Source organism: Spermophilus citellus, assembly GCF_964194105.1.
Source record: "Spermophilus citellus genome assembly, chromosome: 10".
In the NCBI taxonomy this organism is placed as follows: domain Eukaryota; kingdom Metazoa; phylum Chordata; class Mammalia; order Rodentia; family Sciuridae; genus Spermophilus; species Spermophilus citellus.
The window spans coordinates 103,628,438-103,651,189 of record NC_138197.1 but is presented as its reverse complement, the minus strand read 5'-3'; the positions used below and the strand labels follow the sequence as shown (position 1 = coordinate 103,651,189).

Genomic DNA, 22,752 nt, shown 5'->3' with positions numbered 1-22,752 from the left:
AACATAAAGTCTATTATTTCTAGTATTTAAGTAATGTGTCCAGGATGAATGCAGGAAATCAAGGGTTTCTTTGGTTTGGAAGTTTCTAAAAGAATTAGAGTATTTTTTGTCTAGCCTAAACTTCTGAGCAAATGTTTCGTGGTTTCAAAATGAATATAAGTTTTAGATAGTACAGGCTAAAAGAGAAAGGAAGATCATCAGAGAATCAATTATAATATAGAGATTAAGTCAAAGAGGTTAGAGAAAAGGAAGAAAATCAGTAAAGAAGAAAGAATAGTGGCTCCAAGGAATAGAAATGATTTCCTGTTAAACTGTAAAGTTTTTATTACAAGTAACTGAGATAATGGATGAATTATATATGCTGACTTGTGGTTCAATGTTGTAGAAAACCAATTTCATGTCTATAAAATGAAGCTATAAATTGTTCATGTGTTAGAAGGTGGAAATGTGTATCACTATTATTAATATTTTTTTCTGATTCTTTATTCTTTTGGTGTTTGCATTGATCAGCTCATTTTGGATTCATTCCTTCTTCTATTTCTCATTCTTTTAATATTCCTTTTCTTATTATGTTTCACCATTGCATCAAATTTATTTCCCTGATGTAGTCTTCCTTTTACCCCCTCCCCAAAAAAGGATACTGTACTTTCAGAAAGAAGAAAATTCTATATATCCACCCTCCCCCACCCAGAGTCACATTTCTAAGACAGAATCTTCATGTATTTGGTGAACTTAAATGATACTTATTCCCTTCTCTGAGTTATCAAAAGAAAATTGTTCAAATTGTCTTTTGAAATGAAGCTTTCCTCTTGCATTAGAGATTTCTATCACTGAAAGGCAAATCCTAAATAATGAGGATCCATGGAATGAGTTGAACAAACACTGCTATTTGGGATGTGAATAAAGTTAAAAGTGTCTGATTTGTTTGATTTTTAAACAATAATGCAGACATAATTGAGAAGAAGATATGGATTGATTCCCATAGAATTGACTTATATTGTACAATATATATTATGAGATTAACTGCTTCATTTTTATATTAAACCTTAGAAAAGGAATTAATCCCAAACATCTAATGATTATTTCAAATAGCAAGGAATCATTCCTAAAATTTAATGACCTGAAATTTAACAATAGCTAGTGTTTTTATTATTTTCTATATTTTAACTTGTATAAAACACATATTGAAAACTACTGACCTGGAGGGAGTTTTCTATAAAGAATAATTAAGTGGAAAAGAAACATAAAACCTATGTCTAGATTTTTTTTTTCTTTCCTACCATTAGGGGGCACAGTGGAAGTTTAAAAGCCTTTTTATTTTCACTTGTTGTGAGAACTGTGTTTACTATTCCCTTATTATCTAAAGCATCTTTTTGATAGAATCCTTAAAGCCACTTTGATGAAGAAATCCATAAATTATATGCTTTGCATAGTATTTAAATTAGTTCTCCCTGCTTTTGAATTGCAAATGCAAAGAATAATTTTTTAAAATGTGTGATAACAGTCTAATAGTAAAAAGGAAGTGTGATTCCTATTTTCCTCAAGTGATTCTTCACTAAGTGAAGCTCAGGGAAATGCTGACAAAATTATTTCTAATTAATTAGGAAACAAAAGAGAAGGAATGATGGAAATTCATTTTATGTACACAACATGACTATTAGTTGTTAATGTGAGAAATTTTTTTTACGTATATGACAAATCTGAAAGAATTGGAGAATATATATTAACTAATAACAAATAATTAAAAACTAAATAGATTTTATATGCAATTTTACTTTGGGGGGAAAAAGATACCTAATTTTTTCTGTTAAAGTTATGATGTAGATAAACAATATCTGACCTCTAATAGATATTTTTAAAATAGGCCACCCTTTTCCTTTTTAGCCCTAGTATCTTCAAGCTACAGAACAACCAATTAGACATTTTCTTTTCTTTCTTTCTTTCTTTCTTTCTTTCTTTCTTTCTTTCTTTCTTTCTTTCTTTTTATTTTTTATTTTTTTAGGAAAGGAGATTTAGTGTGGATATTGACATTTAAAAAGTATCCTAAAAATGATGAATTCAGGACTTTAGGCATCTTTCTGTAGAGATGATTGGACTATTTTTATTCTGAACACTTTTCACCTGAAATTCTTCTAATTTTTATTAAGTTTTTAAAGTAATAATAAAGAATGTTAGCACTGTCATTTAAAGATCTTCCTGTGTTTATCTTCCAGTGTGAGGTCATTAGTTTCAAGAGGATGCAACTTATCTGGGTACTTGTCGATTTCAAGATTTCTACAGTATGTGGGTTTCTAAGTTTCTACTGTGATTTGTCAGATATTTATTAAATACTGGCTAAAAAAAATCAATTGAGATCCCTGAAGAACTGACAAATTAGAAGGTGTGATCTATAAGCTTATTTAATTTGGAGATGGGGAAGCTCCAGAATTGCTTGATGAATGGCACTCCTTCCATTCTATGTGATCCTTCCACCATCTTTGGAGATTTACTCACCTCATTAGAGCTCCCTGGTCCCTCTTACACACACCTAAATTGTCTACGGCTTGTCCTGTGGCATTTCTACTATCTGGAATCTGTGGTCTGTCTCCCTTTGACCATTCTGTCTATCCCTCTGTGATGTTATCTCTTATTTTTAAAAGACTATCTTCATCAGGAGCAGTGGTGCACACCTATAATCCCAGCTACTCAGGATGAGGATTGAGGCAAGAGGATTGCAAGTTGGAGGCCAGTCTGGGCAACTTAGCAAGATCTTGAACCAAAATAGAAATACAAAGGCTGGGGTTGTAGCTCAGCGGTAGAGCACCCCTGAGTTGAATCCCCAGCATATCAAAAATAAAGCTGATATATTTTATGTTCTATTCAAAACAAACCTTTGTGTTCAAATCCTGAAAATATTTTTATCCATTTCTACTTTACCTAGTTTCTGCTAAATGCTCATCAGTAGTTTGCTCATACTGTTTATGGTGAACCATTGAAAGAAAGGGACCCACTGTATTTCTTCCAAGGTTTACACTCCATAAATGCTCAAAACATACTACTAAACTGAATTAAAATGTTAATTATTTTAGATATCTGATGGGTCATGTTTCAGTTTTTATCATTTCTTTCATCTATATCTCTCAGAACTCCTGTGTTATCATTAATCTTCTTATTTTACACAAGCCTTTTGAGTTATCCAGTTTCTCAGCTTTTTCTCGGTCACTCTTTCCCTCCCTGATTTGAAAAATCAACTCTAAAACATCATTTTGGAAGATCACCCTGGGATCATGTGCATTTATCAGTAGAATGTTTAGGATAAATTATGGGTTTACTCTATTTCTCTAAGTGAATCCCTGGTTTGAAGCTACAATTCTGATTCATCTGAACAAACAAGGATGTCAAACTCTTTGTAAACCAAATTGATTTTTCTCTTCAATTAAAGACCATTTTCTAGATATACAGATAGATATGTGCATGCACACACCCACACCCACACATACTATATTATACACTAAATGTGTATAATTCAGACCTTGGAGACTTAGGTAAATGGAAACCAAATGTTCAATTTCCCAGTCTAAGTATAACCACAGTTTATCTATAATCTCTACAAATTCCCAGCTCGTTTCCTTTTGGTTCTTCCTGTCTCTGTTCTTGCATCCTCATAGACAATTAACTTGGAAAAATTGATAGTGGATTTCTGTAGTCAATGAATATTTTGCAACTTAAATTCTAATTGCAATACATTCCCTGCTTGGGACCCACATGTTAATGAATCACCATATTTAACTAAGGATATTCCATATGGCCGTATTGCTTATTTCACCCATAACTGTGTTTCACATATCTTAGAAAATAATGACACCCACAAACTCATCACCCACTACCTATGGATAATGCTCAGGTAATCATTCTTGGCTTCCTTTCTGCATAAGACTAAAATAAAAGCATCACAGGGAAAAAATGTTCCTGACAATCATCTCCTTTTATGTTTTTAGGTTTAAAAATTAGTGTAATTATCCAAACTAAGAAATGAGATGAGATTTTTTGAAAGAAAATCATTTCTCTAACTTCCCCATTTTTAAAATTTGTTATAAAGTCTAAGATTATTTCTGTTTTACCTGCACTGCTCCAAACTAAACAGATATACTTAAGCTACCATTTAGCAATAGTAGATTCAATGAAATGTGACATTTTATGTTTGTGGGTTTTTTTGTTTCATTTTCATTTTATGTAGTTTGCAGTGTTAGGGATCAAACCCCGGGGCTTGGGCAAACTGGATAAGCATTTTACCACTAAGCTTAAACTCCAGCCCTCAGTGAAGCACTTTTTGTTAAGATCATATTAAATGTTGAATTTACAACATGGTGATTTTATATTATATTTCTTTATTCTATTTTTTTTAATTGATGGTCATTTCTCAGTGATCTTGATGAGTTCAATGAGTTTAAAACCTATTGTTGTTATTGTTGTCCTCATAATTCCCCAATTTGAGTCTCTGATTACCCAAAGTGTGTATTTAATCCCATCCTTGGGGGCTCTACTTGGAATGTCATGGGATTTACTTACTGTCCACAGTGAAACTTTTGATTTATCTAAACAAGTTTCTAAAAATACCCTCCCTCCTCTAGTTCAATTATTGTAACCAGGATTTACTAAGTGGCAAATATCACAATACTGGGATCCAGTTACAGTTGTTTTTTTCTCTTCCCCAGCCCCTGCTACCACTTTCAAGCTATCAAGAACCTGTGGAGGTGCAAATCTGTTATCAAAATATATTCCAAATCCAACTGTGTTCTCATACTTCACTTTCATCACCCAGCTTCATGTTACCAGCATCTTTTCCCTGAGCTGCAGTGACATCACCCAAATACTCTCCTTAAAGTAGTCTTGATCCCTTTCAATGTTGTCGCCACACAGTGGCCCCAGTAGTCAAGTTCTTATCAATCTTTTTAAAACACTGAAGGTTTTAACTTATACTTAGAACCATTCCCTGACAACAGCTGTCTCACTAGTCTCTATTTCTGTGCCATCGTATCCCATCATTCTCCCCTTCAGTCCCTATGTTTCAAGCACATTTGCCTTTTGGTTTTCTTCAAACATGTCAAGCTTTTTTCTCAGAGGTCTTCAATGAACACTGATTCAAGTACTGTTCGGCAAATATGCCTTCCCTGCCTCCTCCTGGAGTGGATGGAATATATTTCCTTACTCTTTGACCTTGACTTTGGTTATGGGACTTGCTTTGGTCCATGGGATGTCAGCACATATAAGGAAAACAAAGACCGTGTATGTGCTTGATGCATAATGCTTGCCTTCTTGTTCTGCCATTGCCAGGAGAAGAACTTTATTCCAACCTGAGTAGAAACTTATGGAAGCAGAGCATTCCCACCTGACTTGCAAACCAGCACAGTAAGGCAGACATCCTTGAGTTTACAGCAGGGTTACCCAGGCTAACACAGCCATACAGACAGGCTTAAATGACTAACTATGAGTAACTGATTGTTTGAGTAGTTATACAGAATTTTTGGGAAATAGCTGATACAACTTTCTATTTAAAATCCACTCTATTGCTACTCCATTGAATCTCTGACGGTATTAATTTTTACTCTTGCATTTTATAAGTAAAAGCAGGTAACTTTTTGTCCTGCTTCCTTAAGTTTTCAGAACATAATGCTTCTATGTAGTAGGTATTCAATAAATATTGATAATTGCATGAATTAAAAAATTGAATACAGTCCTTCTTAGTAGTTTTAGGATAGCTATCTCCCTCTCACCTGTCATAAAGATATTTTTATTCTTCAATCTGTGAATTATTAAACCCAGGAAGCAAATCTCCTTTTAAAGTGATTCCTAGCCAAATGAGACAGTATGAGAGAATGCTTTCCTTCAAAGAGTCTTGAATATTGTTTTAAACTGCAATTGACATTTCATGAGATGTCATTGAGAGTAAGTGGATGTATGATCATGTTAACAGCAATGTCAGTGCTTCCGATTTGTACAGAAAGAATAGTACCAGCAAGCTCTCAGAGATGGTGAAGAGAGCAGGATGGCATTTTCAGCCTAGAAAGAACTACTATAACAGACCTAAGAATAATCTAACTCTTCACCCTGAAATTCATTTATTGAAAGCTGCTTTATAACAGTATGATAGGCCCTATGCCAGCTTAATTTGACTTCATGTACAATAGCACACAGTGTTCACAGGATTATATTCCCAATGTATATATTTTTAAAAAGAGAGATTAGAGAGTTGAAAAGGAAAAGTGGACTTGTTATGTTGAGTGGATGGGACTGAAAATACATTCATTTCAAAGCAACAGCTAATCTTTGACATTAATACCATATCCAATTAGCAATTCAAAAAAAGATTATATTAATATGTTGCCAGAAAGATTATATCAAAAAAGGCTAGTACTTTTAACTTAAAAGTACATTTAGTAAAAACTCAGACATGATTTTTATTCTAATTTATCATTTAAACAATGTTTTTCTCCCTTTGCAGGCTTAGTGTGTTATACATCTTAAATAAATATGAAGATCATTCATAAGAATCCTTTTTATTATATGGACTATGGGGAATCTACGTGGCCTCTGTATGGCTGTATTGTTTTAACTGAGGTGCAATATTAGAAAGTGTGGAAAGAATAATCAGCAAGAGAGTGAGGTTGCTGTCCAAGGGGACTGGAAGCTTGTGGCCTGGGAAGGAGAACATTTCTCAGTTTGTACTCTAGGTGGAGGCACTAGTATGTACAGGATGGAAAGAGCAGACAGGAACTCTTGACTTAGTCTACATTTTTAATGCTATAATCCATTTATTTCTAGGGTACTAAAACTAAAAAGAAATTAATGAAACTAGTCTGATACTTTCATATTCCAGAGAAAGAAACATAGTCCACATAATTTAAGTGAGTTATAAATTTCCTTCACCTCCCAACTCTAAATCAGATTGATTCTGACTGCATAGGTCTGATCTCACATCTCTTCCCAAGGGAAGAACGTTATTTTGAGAATTTAATTTATCCTTTGTGAGTTTTTGTAGTATTAACCTAGCATTCTTACAACAAGTTAGAACACATCCAAAAAGTATTAGTCACCATAAAAGGGGCTTTCCTTTAGGACAAGTCTGTCTTTGTTGTATTTATTCTAGGCAATATCTTGCTTTTGGCATAAAAGTTCTGTTGCTGTCTATCTTCCAGTAAACAAAGGTCTTTTGGCCTCTGTATCATGTATCTAAGATAACCTTTTACTTCATTATCTCCTTTCTTCTTTGTCCTCTTTGGCTATGAAATCAGAAGAACATGTTTATAAGTCACAGAATCATACTCAGAAACTTATAAGACCCAGGCAGGCAACAAGTCCCACTTTAGTCTGATTTAAGATGGCCCTCTCCTTGCTACTAAACTTTAGATGTTCTTTCTCCATGTACACTAGTATTGATGTATGTATATACGTGGCCATATAACCAGTGTGATTCTGCAACCTGTACACTTGGAAAAATGAGAATTCATACCCCATTTGAATCAAATGTATGATATGTCAAGATCATTGTATTGTCATGAGCAACTAATAAAAAAAAAAAAAAGAAACAGAAACCTGGAACATAAGATCTTTTAGTTTTGGGGGGAGAATTAGAGAATGGTTTTTGTCCTTGTTGGTAAACAAGTTGTAAAGGTATGCCACAAATTACTTAAGACACGAGTAATGAATAGTTTAAAAGATGAATAGTTTAAAAGTTTAAAAATGTTAAAACTCATACATCTTAATACTTGTATTTCAGTGTGACCATTCTATGAAAATCTCTACTAATTTTGACAATTTAGTCACAATTACCAGTTTGAGATGCTGTCTCAGTAAGTATTCATTATTGGAGTGATTAGTGTTTATTAATGATTTCCTTATGTTAGTTAAGTTAACCAAACTTGTTAACATGCATTTGTTTATATTTTTAAATTTTCTGCAATTCTGTAGGACTTAGAGAACATTCTCTTTTTATTGATGATATTGTTATGTTTTCCTTTTATTTTCTTGATCAATTTTGCTAGGAATATATCAGTTTTATTCATCTTTTCAAAATAACAACTTTTGTATTTCTTCATTTTCTCCATCATTTCTTATCTATTTTATTGGTTTCACTCTTATCATTATTATTTATCTCCTCAATGTTTTTGATTGAAATTATTGTTCTTTCTTCTTCTTCTTTAGGTTAGACTTAGAACATGGATTACAAACCTTTTCTTTTTATTCAATATTAACCTTTACATCAATAAATTTCTACCAGATCATAGTTATAGTTGTTTTCAACTGGAATTTCTAAGTTGCATTTTCATTATCATTCATTTAAGAATATCTTCCAGATTGAAATAATATCAAAGATATTTTCTAGCCACAATTTTATGAAACTAGAAATCAATAATAGGAGAAATTTTGGAAAATAAAAAATTGCATGCTAATTAAATAACATGCTATTTAACAATAAATGGACCAAAGAAGTCATTTTAAAAAGAAATTTGTAAAATATTGAGATTAACAAAAATGAAGACAAAGGCTAAGGAATCTTATGACATACAGGAAAAGCATTTCTAAGTGTAAAACATAGCAATACACAGTTAGATCAAAAAAAGGAAGATCCCAAATAATCAACTTAACATTATACCACACAAAACAGAGAAAAAGAGCAAACTAAGCTCAAAACTAGCAGAAGGAAAGAAAGATAAAAAAAAAGATCAGAGCAGAAATAAATGGAATAAAGACTAGAAAAATAGAAAATATTTTTTTAAAATATACACAAACAAATCAACAAACTTGTAATGAGTTTAAGGGCAAAAAAAAAAGAGACGATTCAGATACTAAAATGAAATAAAAAGGAGTCATAAATGATCCTGCAGTAATACAGAGGACATTATACTACTATGAACAATGATACGTCAAAAAATTAGAGAGCCTAGGAGAAATGGACAAATTCCTAGGAATACAAAAACCTACAAAGACTAAAGAGAAAGAAATAAAACATTTGTACAAATAATGATTAATTAAATTGAATCAATACTAAAAAAAAAAAAAATCTCCCAACAAAGAAAAGCCCAGAACCTGATAGTTTGCTATTGAATTCTACCAACCATCACAAATCATCAGGAAAATCAAAATCACAATGAGATAGCACTTTTTTTTATTGGTTGTTCACAACATTACAAAGCTCTTGACATATCATATTTCATACATTAGATTCAAGTGGGTTATGAACTCCCAATTTTTACCCCAAATGCAGATTGCAGAATCACGTCGGTTACACATCCACAATTTTACATAATGCCCTATTAGTAACTGTTGTATTCTGCTACCTTTCCTATCCTCTACTATCCCCCCTCCCCTCCCCTCCCATCTTCTCTCTCTACCCCATCTACTGTAATTCATTTCTCTCCTTGTTTATTTTCCCATTCCCCTCACAACCTTTTATATGTAATTTTGTATAGCAATGAGGGTCTCCCTTCATTTTAACATTAAAAGATCAAAGATAATAAGTGCTGGAAGGATGTGGAAAAAAGGGAACCCCCGCATGCTTTTGTTGGTGGGAATGTAAATTAGCACACTCATTATGGAAAACCATAACCAAAAACTTAAAAAAGACTACCACATGACCCAGCAATTCCGATAGTGGATACATTCAAACAAAATGAAATCAGTAGGTTGAAGAGGTATCTGCACTCCGATGTTCACTGTAGAACTATTTACAAGAAATGGGAACAAACTAAATATCCATCAACTGTTTAATAGACAAAGAAAATGTGAAGTATATACAAAATGGAATGCTATTCAGTCATAAAAAGTATGAAGTCCTTCACTTGCAGCAATGTGGATGGAACTGGACATCATTATGTTGCGTAAGCTTATTACATAAGCTCACTCATATGTGTCATCTAAAACAGTTAATATCACTCACAGAAATGTGTGGAATGGCAGTTACAGGATTGGGAGTAGTATTGGGAGATGCTGATCAAAGCATACAAAATTACAATGAGGAATAATAAGTTCAAGAAAGCTACTGTACAACATGATGACTATAGTAAGTAACATGATATTTTTGAAAAATGCTGAAAGAGCAGATGTAACATGTCCTCACCATATATATGATAACTATGTGCAGTAATGCATATGCTTATTAACTAGATTAACCATCTCCCAATGTATGTATACTCTCAAACAGTATGTTTTTATGAAGTGAATACACAAAATTTTATCTGTCATTTAAAAATAAAAAATAATAGGAATTTCTTAATTTATACTAAGATATTTAACCGCCAGTGTCTGCTTTCACACCATTAGGTCAGGACATTCTTTTCTTTTACAGGTTTTTTATAATCAGAAATTGTTTTGTGAGAATGAATTCAGCACCAAGACTGTTATATGATAAGAAGGGTTTTTAGCACAAGGCCCTGGCAATTTCGTAATGCTTTATCTTCCCCATCATAATAGCCAATATTTATTGAGCCATTAGTTTCTTAAAATATCTCTATTAGGTATAATTATACACCTGCATTTCAAGTGGAGAGGGAGTGTGAACAATCTACAAAAGTCCTACTCAAGAGTTCTGTTCCCAGGGGCTGGAGTTGTGGCTCAGTGGTAGATTAGAGTGCTTGTCTAGCAGGTGTGAGACTCTGGGTTTGATCCTCAGCACCACATAAAAATAAAATAAAGGTATTGCATCTAACTACAACTAAAAATAAATATTAAAAAAAAGAGTCTTGTTCCCAACCATTCTTCTTGGAGCATATGAATAGTCCAGTATGATTCTTAGGATGGACGATACTTCCATTGAGATTGCTTGGATAGATCTCCTCTTTTTCTTCACTTTTCTAGGCTTCTCTAGCTGACAAATGCCTCTTTGACTAAGGCATTATTTCTTTAGATATGATAATGCTGTCTATCATGTCAGTGAAGTTTGTCAGGTGTCTTTGAACAACTCTCCTTAGTTATTAATTTATAAGGAGATATTGGCCCAGAACACAGTAGGTGGTCCACATTCAAAAATGTTAAATTTGGTTTTACCATTTCAAGGAATGTAAATTGATGCCACTCATTTGATGTATCAAGTTTTCACATGTTTTAAAAAATCCGATTTTTAGGGTTTTTCTTTAAAAAAGAATCTTTAGAAATAATAGATCCATTCCACATAGAGACAATCTGCTAAAGCTATCCAGGTCTGCATATTCATTTGCATTACTTGCTTTATCCTGTCAGACATTTCAGTTAGCAACTCTTGATACATAGTTTTACTTGCAGAAAAATAACAACTTCTATCACTTCATTAAATTGTCCATAGGTCTAAACTATGTTATTAAATCTTCATATCAACTAGTCTATAATTGGAATACATTATTTATGTAATAATTATCATATTAAAGACATTCAGAGTATTATTTACCTGGGCACAGTGTTGTAGGTCTGTCATCCCAGTGACTTGGTAAGCTGAGGCAGGAGGATCACAAGTTCAAAGTCAGTCTCAGCAACTTAGTGAGGCTCTAAGCAAGTTAGCAAGACCCAGTCTCAAAATAAAAAGTAAAAAATGGCTAGGGATTTGGCTCAGTGGTTAAGCACCCCTGGGATCAATCCATGATTCTAAGATATATATAAGATTAGATTATTATAAATTATATATATATATATATATGTATATATATATATATATATATATTTTAGAGGCAGCCTACTATAATTGTTAAGAGCACAGCTTTAAATCTCTGTTCAGCCACCCAGCAGATTTGTGACCTCAAGAAATGCTCCTCCCTGTTCCCAGAATCCCTTATTTATAAAATAGTGATTTAAAAATGAGTCGATCTAATAGTCTCCTATAAGCATTAAGAAAATGCCTGACATATAATGAGTGCTTGCTAGATAATTTCTTTCTTACCATTGCACAAAATAATGCAAAAGTACACTTTTTGTTCATTTAGCAGAAGCATTAAGTTAAGCATTGAAGTACATATGTGCTTTAAATTTTTTAAGACAGTATGTTTCCTAAACAGGGATTTTTCAACTCAATATTCATCAATAATATATACACTGGAAAATACTGGATATTATTACATTTTTAAAATGTGAAAAATTAATGTTTAAGAAGAGCTTGTTTTTGTTGTTTTATTTGTCTTTCTTTGATATTTAGTGAGCCTAATTGTAACACGAATTGAGTATCCTTAATCTGATAAGCTGAAATCTGAAAAGCTCCAGAATTCCTAACTTTTTTTGTAACAACACAATGCTCAAAACTTTCAGATTTTGCCAGGCACAGAGCAACAGTTTGTAATCTGAGATACTCAGGAGACTAAGACAGAAGGATCACAAGTTCAAGGCCAGCCTCAGTAACTTAGTGAGATCCTCAGCAACTCAGCAAGAACTTGTCTCAAAAAAATAAAATAAAATAAAAGTCATGTGTCCATCTACAATAATATATATATAAAATCTGTGGAGTCCTGCTGTGAACCTTTGAATTCTCGTAGTTTTCTTAGCATCCGAACCTACTAAATATCAATCAAAAATTTTTTTCAAAGGTGATGTGAATTATATTTAGTAAGTATATATATTTTTTCAGTCTAGCAGGATGCTTCTATTTATTACAGGATTCTATAACTGAAACTCAAAGGGAAGGTGTATCTGAGACCCAGAACTTCTTAGAAGGATTTTAAATCTGATTACAAACTTGTTCAATTTTTTTCAGGAACATAAAGGACTTAGCTAGCCTTTTTTTTTTTTTTAAGGTATTCACTGACATCAGTTTCTCACCATTTTTACCTCTCCAGAGGGTTGTTCACAGTATAACTTCATAACTTCCCCCAGAGCAAAATAGAAGCCAGTCAGTCTTTTTTTTTTTTTTTCTTTTCTTTTCCCAAAGGTTAAAAAGTACTTTGGTGTCTTTCTCCAAGGTACTTCCCAGCCCAAGTTCATCTGCTGCATATCGGTGGTGTATTAGTCTGCCTGGACTATCATGAGAAAATATCACAACAGAGTAGCTAAAACAAAAGAATTCCTTAGAGTATTGGAAGCTAGAAGCCCATGATCACAGTGTTTAAAAATTTCAGTATGTGATGCTGGCGCTCTTCCTGGCTTGTAGATAGAAGACAGTCCTCTGGTTGTGTCCTTACATGGACTTTCATCTGTGTCAGAGTGGTGAGAAAGAGAATTCATGTGTCTGTTCCTCTTTTCAAAGAGATAAGAGCCCTATCTGATCAGAGACTCATCCCTATGATTTCATTTAGCTATAATTACTGCCTGAAGTCTGTTTTCTCCAAATGCAGTCACACTGGGGGTTAGGGCTTCATGCTGATTTTGACCAGAACTCAATCCAGTTCATAACAATGGTACTAAGTGCTTTGATACACATGAAGCTAATATGTTCTCCATATCATAAGAAACCTGGTATAGTAGTGAATTTGGATTACATCCACAAAATATTTTAACAAGTTTAAAAAGGGAAACAACTCCAAATACACTTACTCTCCAAACCTACAAAAAAAATCAAAGAAAAGTTTTTCAAAGGTGATGTGATACATGATTGCTAACATCTATAAAATGGCAATGACTTCTAATGATGTGATTTTCTTTAACCCTCTTTGATAGGTTTAATTTCTTCTCCCTCTCCCCTCCTCACTGCTATACTTTATACGTAGCTTGATTCAGAGAATGATATTTTATATTATAATTGTTTTTTCCCATTCATACAGAGATTTTGCAAGTCAGATCTGTGCCTTTTCCTCTTTGAATAGCAGTCTTTTAATTCATTGCCTCACATATTCTAGATATTCACTGAGTATTTTTTGTATTAAAGAATAAATTAAGTTCAAGTCAATGAGTCTGTTAAACATGAATCAAACATAAATGGTGAAGAATAATGATTTCCCATCAAATTCACTAAGATTCTGTTTGCATCTTGTTAACACTAATAATTTAATTACTTTAACATTTGTTAACAATCATCATTTGTCATTACATACTTTTTTCAAATTCCTGAAGATTCCTATTTCAAATTCCAAATTGCATAAATGCATTTCAAAAAAGAAAACTCCATGTAAAGTTCTACTTTTTTGTGTGTTAATAATAGAAGCAACCCCTAGAGTTTTAAACCAATAAATATCAATCCTTTGTAATACTTTTTGTTGGGGAGGAAGGTACCAGGGATTGAAGTCAGGGGCACTCCATCACTGAGCCACATCCCCAGCCCTATTTCTATTTAGAGACATGGTCTCACTGAATTGCTTAGAGCCTCGATTTTGCTGAGGCTTGTTTTGACTTTGTAATTCTCCTGCCTCAACCTCCCAAGCTGCTGGGATTACAGGTGTGCATCACAGGTCCTGGTTGTAATACTTTGTAATACTTTTAAATGTCCAGAATTGAAGAATGTTTGGATTATTTCTGCACTGTATAGATTCTAGCTTCCAACACATTCTTTCCAGTACCCTTGTTTCTGATTCTGTGCAGCAAATTTCTCTCAGTTTGAACTACTTGAAATAGTGTTTAATATCCTGACTGAAAATCTATGGAATCTCTTTAGCTTTCTATATGCATCTATATTTATTAAAGGAGAGTCCTGAATCATAAAATTAGTCTTCAATAAAACAAACTAAGAAAAATATATTTCTAGTAATAAAATACCACACATCTCTACAAGAATTCTATGTGTTCAAGAAAAATTAAATAGTCCTTTATGGTTTCATAAACATTTTAATTAACATTATTTTTAACTAAAAGATTATAATTTCACAATAACAGTAAATTTCAATTCTGATTATAAAAATTATAGGTGAATATGGTGAATATTAATTAGCTTGATGTAATCATGACTCTCTCTCTCTTTCTCTCTCTCTCTCTATATATATCTCTCTCTCTCTCTCTCTCTCTCTATATATATATATATAGAGAGAGAGAGAGAGAGAGATTATTACATGTCAAAATTTCATGACATTAATTAAAAATATATTGTTTCCTTAGAAACTATGAAGTAGTGGTGAGATTTGAACCTCAGGTATTTGAATATCACAAATGAATTGAGCCTAGAGAGTTATATAATTTTTTTAAAAAAAGAGGATAGCCCCAGGAGAGTTGTATTCTAAACCCATTACTGTGTCAAATTTTGAAATTAATTTGTTCCCTTCTGGATTCAGAGTTCTTGGTAGAAACATGAGGCCTTGCAGGGATAAATACTAAAGTCTACTTTAGTCTGTAGTTTTTTACATTGTTCTATTTTATATTTCAATTCAAAATAAACTATAACTGATTTATGAATGCAGTCAGCCAGGTCTGTTCTTGGTTCTAATCTATGCTAACACATGTCCTTGAAGAACTGCATGTATCTCTGGGCCCCACATCCTTTATTTACATAATGAAGAAATTACATGGAATATATCTATGTTTCTTACCAACTGCAAAATCACCACTGATTCTAATTTGGCTCTGATTTTTCTTTGAGTAATTATTCATTCATCACATGGCTCTCAACATCAATTTTCTCAACCATAAAATTCTGATAAAATTTTCTTTCCTGCTGACATACCAGGATCAAATAAGATATCACATATAGAAATGCCTTGTGTAAAACACAACATGACATAATAATATTACTTACTACAAAATGTGAATGCATATTTAGAGGTATCTATATACTTGTATGCCCATATTTAATTTTATTAAGTATCTCTGTTTCCCAGCTTTCAAAACTTTCTTTGTAGTTGAGCAACCTAGCAGAAGCCAGCCTTATATGGATTTGTCACTTTTATCTCATTAGAGTTAATAAGAGCCATGGCTACTAAGTGAAGAAATTTGGCCTTTTATTTAGGACACAGGTATCTGACCAACACCCAGCCAGTCAGCTATTCAAATCCTGAGTTTAATTAATTAGAAGTTTTTTAAATGGAAGTGCCTATTGAAGCTGGATGAGTAATTAGACACACTGGCTATGTAAGTCTTACAAAGCTTAGGAGTGTCCTTCTAAACCTTTATGGAGAATCAAAAGAACACTGCTACCATAGAATCCTAGAGCTGAAATGGCATCTCTGTTTCTGGGCTTTACTCAGACAGCTCAAGTTCTTCATTTTTCCTATGCTTAAAATCTCTTGGGTTATTTCACAGCTCAGGACACAGACAGTATTTAAAAGGTTTTTATTAAAAGTCACATCCATCACAAGTTTTAGACACAGTTTCTCTTACCATGAGAAAAGTTAAGATAAGAAGGAACTGAAAAAGCTAGATACTCATTGTAGATTGTAGTAGCAGCAGCACCAGGAGCTCTGGATTCAGCTGAAGAATTCATTCACCACTAACTTTCGTTTTTTTTCCTACCTTCTGATATAGACAATGCTGTTTGTTCCTTTTGTAACATCTGATTGCTCAAAGATTTGCATACAAGTTTTGGACCCACCATTCTTGCCAGCTCTGATTTCTGAGTTCTCTTTTGTGCAAAGGAGGTCATTTATCTTATTATTTTTCTTTTGATTGGAAATGGGATTTTGAGTAAGTCAGATAGACCGATTGATTTTAACAAACTATTTAGTTTGTTATTTCCTGACAGATTACTACGCAATTGGGGACAAACTGGCTCACGGTCAAGTAACCATATGTAATCCAAGACTCAAGAGTCGAAGCTCTGCTGTTCTTTTTATGCAGGCCCTGGGGAAAACTGGCTCCTACTAACACAGATGCCCATGATAAATATACTAGTAAACCAATTTAGTCATTAAAATGTGGAGAGGAAATTAGTAAGAATAATACATCATATCTACATAAGACAGATTTGTAAAAAAAAGGTCCTCTTAAACATTTAATAAAAAAAGGGAAGATTCATATTGTTACTTTCTGCCTTTCTCAGATAAGAAAATTGAAGCTCCCAAGGATAAATAACTACCCAAGGTCTCTACTAGGAAATGGCAGAGCTGTGATGTGGACCTTCATTCACATAGCTTCAGTACTCCTGCTTTTAACTCCTGTTCTATATGTGCCACTATTTTTTTTAGTGATGTAGTACACGCCACAGTCAAAATCAGTAAGACCCATATAATGAAGAACCTTGAATACCAGACTACTTTTTAACTTAATTTGGAAAAAATCTAAAAGGATTTTATATGGGAACAAAAAATGGCATTTTAATATTTTTATCATGTATATGTATGTAGACAACATAAGATACACATGTTATAGCAAAGCAGGGAGCTAAACCACCAAACCTCGTGTCTTGTGTTCTGATGAAATAAAATTTAAAGTCAGACACCAAAAGTCATGCAAGAGAACTTAATATAAGTGAAAGAGAAAATGAGGTGAAAGTAAAAATAGCAAAGGGAGGCTCAAGCAGAGAGCACTCTCTCATGGGCCATCTCAGAGCACAGAAAGGCAAAGGAAACATTGCTGTCTCCAAATGTATTACTGTTTGGTGTTTACCACAAGAACTTGGGATCACCTTCTATACTCTTTGCCAATCACGTATTCAACTCCTCCTTCACATTGGGTGGTGGAGTTTTTGAGCATAGTTGGTTCTTTGCAGAACTGTCATAGTGGCCATCCTATTTAGTGGGGTGGGCGGCTTCATCTACGAGTCAATCCCATGTTAATGTGGGCACTGGGGTCAGTAGCTGCTCAGATGTTACCTTAGTGTGCCTGTGCTACTAAAGGAATCTTCCCTCCCAGACAATTGGAGACACATATAGCCATAATGCCTAACTTCACATCAACATCAATAGTCCTTGTCAAGAGTGAGTCCCATTAATCCTTTGCTTTTGACATATTTTCTCATTAGCTCCTTTACTTCTGTTTATTTTCTACAAATTAGCTACCACCCTTTGCTTTCTCATCTACTTTAAAGAAGACCCTAAAGTAATTGAAAGAACACTTGTGACCTTGCCATGCATTTCACTGCTCATTGCTAGCTACCACCTAACACACATATAATAAAACAATTTCTAAAGTGGGACAAATAACATGCATATCATCTCACATAGTTACCCATTTCTCCGTCTGTGGCAGGAACAGATGTAATCTACTCATAGAAAAGTCCTAAACATAATACACTGACTATAGACCTCATGCTATACATTAGACCTCTACACCTATGTAATGACTGCCTTGTGTACTTTGTTTTACATCTCCCCATTTCAACCCACTGGTAACCAGGAGGGGTGTTTTTAAAAGATTAGTTTTATAATGTATTAGAGAAGGAGGAGGATGAAATGATGATGTAATTGGTGAGAGCCTGTGCTAAGATTGTGTGCTATGTTGTGTATGCATAAGATTGGGTCAAATAATTTTGAAATTTAGTTGTCAGAAAGGGAGTCAATTCTTAATATGAACAGAGGTTACAACTATGCTCTAAAAATTGAACTAGTCTAAGAATTAAACATTTATTTTCTTGGCAGTATGTCCTTCTAAAGGATTTTCTGTCAGAATATGTTTTAACATTATTTTGTTTTTGATACCAATTCAACTACAGAATAAACAGTCTTCATTTAATCAAGGAGATTGTTCATTTTTCATTATTAAGTGTCATTTATTGTCTTCCATTTTGATTTTTCAAATGTTAAGCTAAATATGTAAAGGAATATATATTTTCTATCTCTTTGGATGAGCTTCATACTCAGAGATGAGCAAAAGGACATTCTAACCATATTCTGTCATCAAACCCATTTAAAAACATTTTGTTTTAGGGAATGTAGGAATTATATAGCTGAATAATCATTATCATTTTAGAAAGACTTCCTATTGGCTCATAAAGGATGGAAATATTCTCATAGTTTTCAAAGTGCAATTTCCAAAAAGCTGACATGTATGAAATTTATGCAAATATATAGTAGAAAAGTGTCAAAAAATTAACTTATTAAGGAACGATCCAACAACTGTAAAGCTGGTCCAAAGGAGATATTATAGTTAGATAATGAAGACAGAATGCTGAGATAGAATTTTTACATATTATGGAATCAGTTGATACTATACATGAAAATAAAACCAAACATTTTGGGTCATCTTTCTTACTGCACAAAAACTATACATATTGCTCCCAACAAAAAAACATTTGTAACTTATTCATTGAACAAAAGGTTGTTTGTTTTACAACTTAACATCATTCAATAAATAGTTTAAAAAATGTATTATTCTAGAGTGTTGGATAATTTCTGAGATGGATTGTTAGACAATACTCCACTATATTATTGAAAGGACAGGCAGTCTTTTATTCACCTTATTTTCGAGTTTCATATAATTTTTCTTAACACCCCCTACCTCTAGAAAAATACTTAGTATTTAGGCGAATACTATCAGCCCTTTCTATGAATGAATTATTTCATAGTTTCTAAATGGATATCTATGAATACAGGCCTTTTAATAAAATGGATTATTTCTTTGGGAAAAATTGTTAAGAGAAAAGCTTGGAAAAAAATTTGAATATTTTGAGGTTATTGCTATATGTAGTCAATTTTTTTTCTAAAAAATGAAATGCCAATTTATACTTGTTATGCAGAGTATAATATTCTGACCTTCATAATGACAGAGATGAGCATAATCTTTTTCAAATTCAGCCAATCTGTTTGATTTAAAATAAAATCTAATTTCAATTTAATTATATAGTATGATTACTGGTGAAATGTGACTTTTTAAAGCATGGTTTTATTATTTTCTTTTGAAATTGTTGCTTGCTTACTTTTCTATTTAGGAATTAGTGTCCATGTTTTCCATTTCTTTCTGACTTTAACATCTGAAGGACAATAACCCTTTGTGTTTTTCCCCTGCTTTATTGAGGCATAATATGTACAATAAAGAGTACATAAATTTAATGTGTATAAACTCCTCTGTATTTAGTTCTTAAACATCAAAGAGCTGGTCATGAAAAGAATTTATAGGATATTTTATGCAAGGGATAACAACACCCTAAATAAACTTCATTTGTGATAAGTTGAAACTCAACCTAAGATTATGCTAATAAAGATGTAATGCTGTTTCCTCTTTCTACATTAAAACTCTTTGATTGAAAAATGCAATACACATACATACGTAAATGCATTAATTAGGGTGGAGAACAGAAACCAGGGAAACATAAGGATATTTGCAAATGTAAAATTCTTTGCAAACTAGTGACTGCAACACTTATATTCATAAGTAAATAGTATAGCTTTAGGGGATTATATTTTGAACAACTTAAGAGTAGCTGGGCAAACTTCCACAATAGCTTAAGTCATTTTTTTGTAATGTGCTAGCAGAATTAAATGTAGAATTGAAACAACAGTATAGCCAGGATTATGTGTTTTTTTTTTGTTGCACATAAAGAGTATTATACATATGTATATATGTATACATACACATGTATATGACATGTAAAATGCCTTTGTTTGCTTAACATGCTCATATATATAAGCATAAAATATGTGATTGCTATTTCTATTATTGTAAAGGTTCTCTCTGGTACCATTGACTATAGGTCATCTTAAAGTATGTATGTATAATTAACTTATTCAGCTGGGAATATAAAAACATAACTGAATTACAACATTCGCTACTGTAATTTCTTTTACTCAGAACTACTTGGGGATATATATATATATATTATATATATATATATATATATATATATATATATATATATTCTGAGCACAGTAGACTCCTACTTGAATCAGTGGGTAGTAAGAACTATAAACTGTTTTGAGGTAAAATTTCGTTTCTGTTATTGGGGATAGTGGCGGGGAGGGCTCCCAAAGAAAGCCATTTATGTGCTTTGCAAGATCTGAGAGCTTCACCAGCCTGAAGAGTGATGCAAAGGATCCCGGTCCCTGGGTTTCCACCCCTCCCTTCCTCACCATCAGCTCCAGAAGCCCTTGATCAGAAGTAGGCTGGGAGAGGAGGTGGGGGGCGGGGGTAGGCGGTGTTGGGGGCGGGGGCGGAGAACTAGAAGAAAAGTCCTGGGAAAACTCTCCAGGGCTTGCGGCTAGACAAGGCTTTCCCACGGCATCGCTGTCCAGGGCTCCCGGTCGCTCTGCGCGGGGCCTCTGACACCCAGTGCTGGCCGGTTCTGCGCTGGCTTCCTATAGGTTCGAGCGCCTAAGAACCAGGGGAAGCCCGTGCTCCTCCACCTGCACTGCCTACTTGAGTTCCTTGAAGTTCTCTCTCACTTTTTCCATTTGAGAAACACGTATAGTTCGCTTTTCCTCAAACTCCCAGGAACCTAAAACTAAAAGCCCATTAAATGCCAAAATGAGGCAGCGGCAGCGGTTGATGTAATGCCCAATCAGACGGAACCCTCCAGAGGGTGTCTGTGGCCGTGCTAAGACCCGTCAGCCCTGTGCCCTTTGGTTTATCAGCCTTCGGAAGATGAACTAGAGAGAAGTGGAGTTGAAGGAACTCCTGTGATCATGAACTCAGGAGCTAAAAATCCCAAGTGGTCTGTCAGTCCACTGGGATTCATTCTCCAGCTCCACTGCACTTTAACTTGCTTTACTGGCACCAGGGCAGGGGATTTTTGCATCAGGTGGATAGGCAAAGACGTTTTTGGCCCTCACTCCTGCTTACCTCTATCAGATTACATTTCACAGACGGAAGCTGGCTGGGAGGTGGGGGTATTTACTTTTAAATCTTTTATGTGTGTTCACCTTGTGTGGTTGGGTGTGGAAAATGGGGGGGAAGGGTGTTTCCAAATCGAGTGAAATTCCCATTCCATGGGTATTACCATGCCTGTGGGTTTGGCAGTTCTTAAAGTTTAGCTAGTCTGCAAATAACTACAGAACACAATAGAGTTCCCCTCCCTTCCCCTCTTCTCTCTCCTCTCTTTTCCTGCTTCCAAACGCCTTCTAGAGGCTGGAGCTGGGCAGGTCTCCAGAGGTGCAGCAGCCACAACAATCCCGCAGTTCAAAGTTAAGCAGCAGTTGCACAACTTCCAGCAACTCTCTCAGCCGACTACTAATGAGCTGAAAGCCAGGAACTTCTGAGGAGGTGAAGAGGAAGCTTCCAGACCTCCTCCCTTCACCCTAGAAACCCAGATACTCCCACCCCAGCCCCGGATCACTGAGATTCACTTCTTGTTTTTTCCCCTGCCGGGCACACCATGGCTCCCTTTGGAAGAAACTTGCTAAAAACTCGGCATAAAAACAGGTAAAGTCGTGTGTGTGTGTGTGTGTGTGTGTGTGTGTGTGTGTGTGTGTGTTTGGTTGCATTTACTTTCTGATAAAAAAAGAAAAAGAAAAAGAAAAAAACAAAACTGCTTTTGTAGCACAAAGCCCTGGAGTCTTAGATCTAGTATAATACCTAGCTGGTAAGGATATTTTTCCAGTATGGATGATTGCAGTGATCAGCATAAAACTAATGAGTGAGTGTTTTTGACTCCCCTTTTTCTGTTTTGGTCTTTTGATTCCCCAAATAACTTCAATATTTTCTCTGGGCTGCCCTGAACATTTGAGGGTAATAGAATGACAAGTTTCATTTGGCTTGAACTTAGAATATTGTAGAAAGGGTTGAAGTTTTAAGATAGAACTAGAATTCATAGCCACTTATTAGAATGAGAAACACTGCTCCTCATATAAATCCTGAAACAAAGCTTTAGTTCCCCTTGGGAGAGGGACATTCTTGAAGCCTGGAAAGTTCCCAAGTGAAAATACTCTGTAGAGAAAGTTTTCTTTTTGTGAACTGATTCTCTTGAAAATCTTCAAAAAGTTTAGGTGGTATTAGGCACTAAAAAAGGATTCCAGCACTTGTTTTCCTTAGTCCTTAGTATTACCATTTTACTTTGATTTACTTTGATATTTCAAGCCTGCAGTGCCCACGATA

General features: G+C 34.1%; 1 protein-coding gene across 1 annotated transcript in view; it reads left to right on the top strand.

Moving 5' to 3' along the window:
* The first annotated feature begins 21,618 nt into the window (after positions 1 to 21,618).
* The window catches only part of RASSF9 (Ras association domain family member 9), a 41,240-nt gene continuing 40,106 nt past the window's right edge, over positions 21,619 to 22,752 (top strand). The window contains exon 1 of the mRNA XM_081309587.1: positions 21,619 to 22,080. Coding sequence (XP_081165713.1) covers positions 22,034 to 22,080 — 47 coding nt within the window. The 5' untranslated portion in view covers positions 21,619 to 22,033. The remainder of the gene's footprint in view (positions 22,081 to 22,752) is intronic.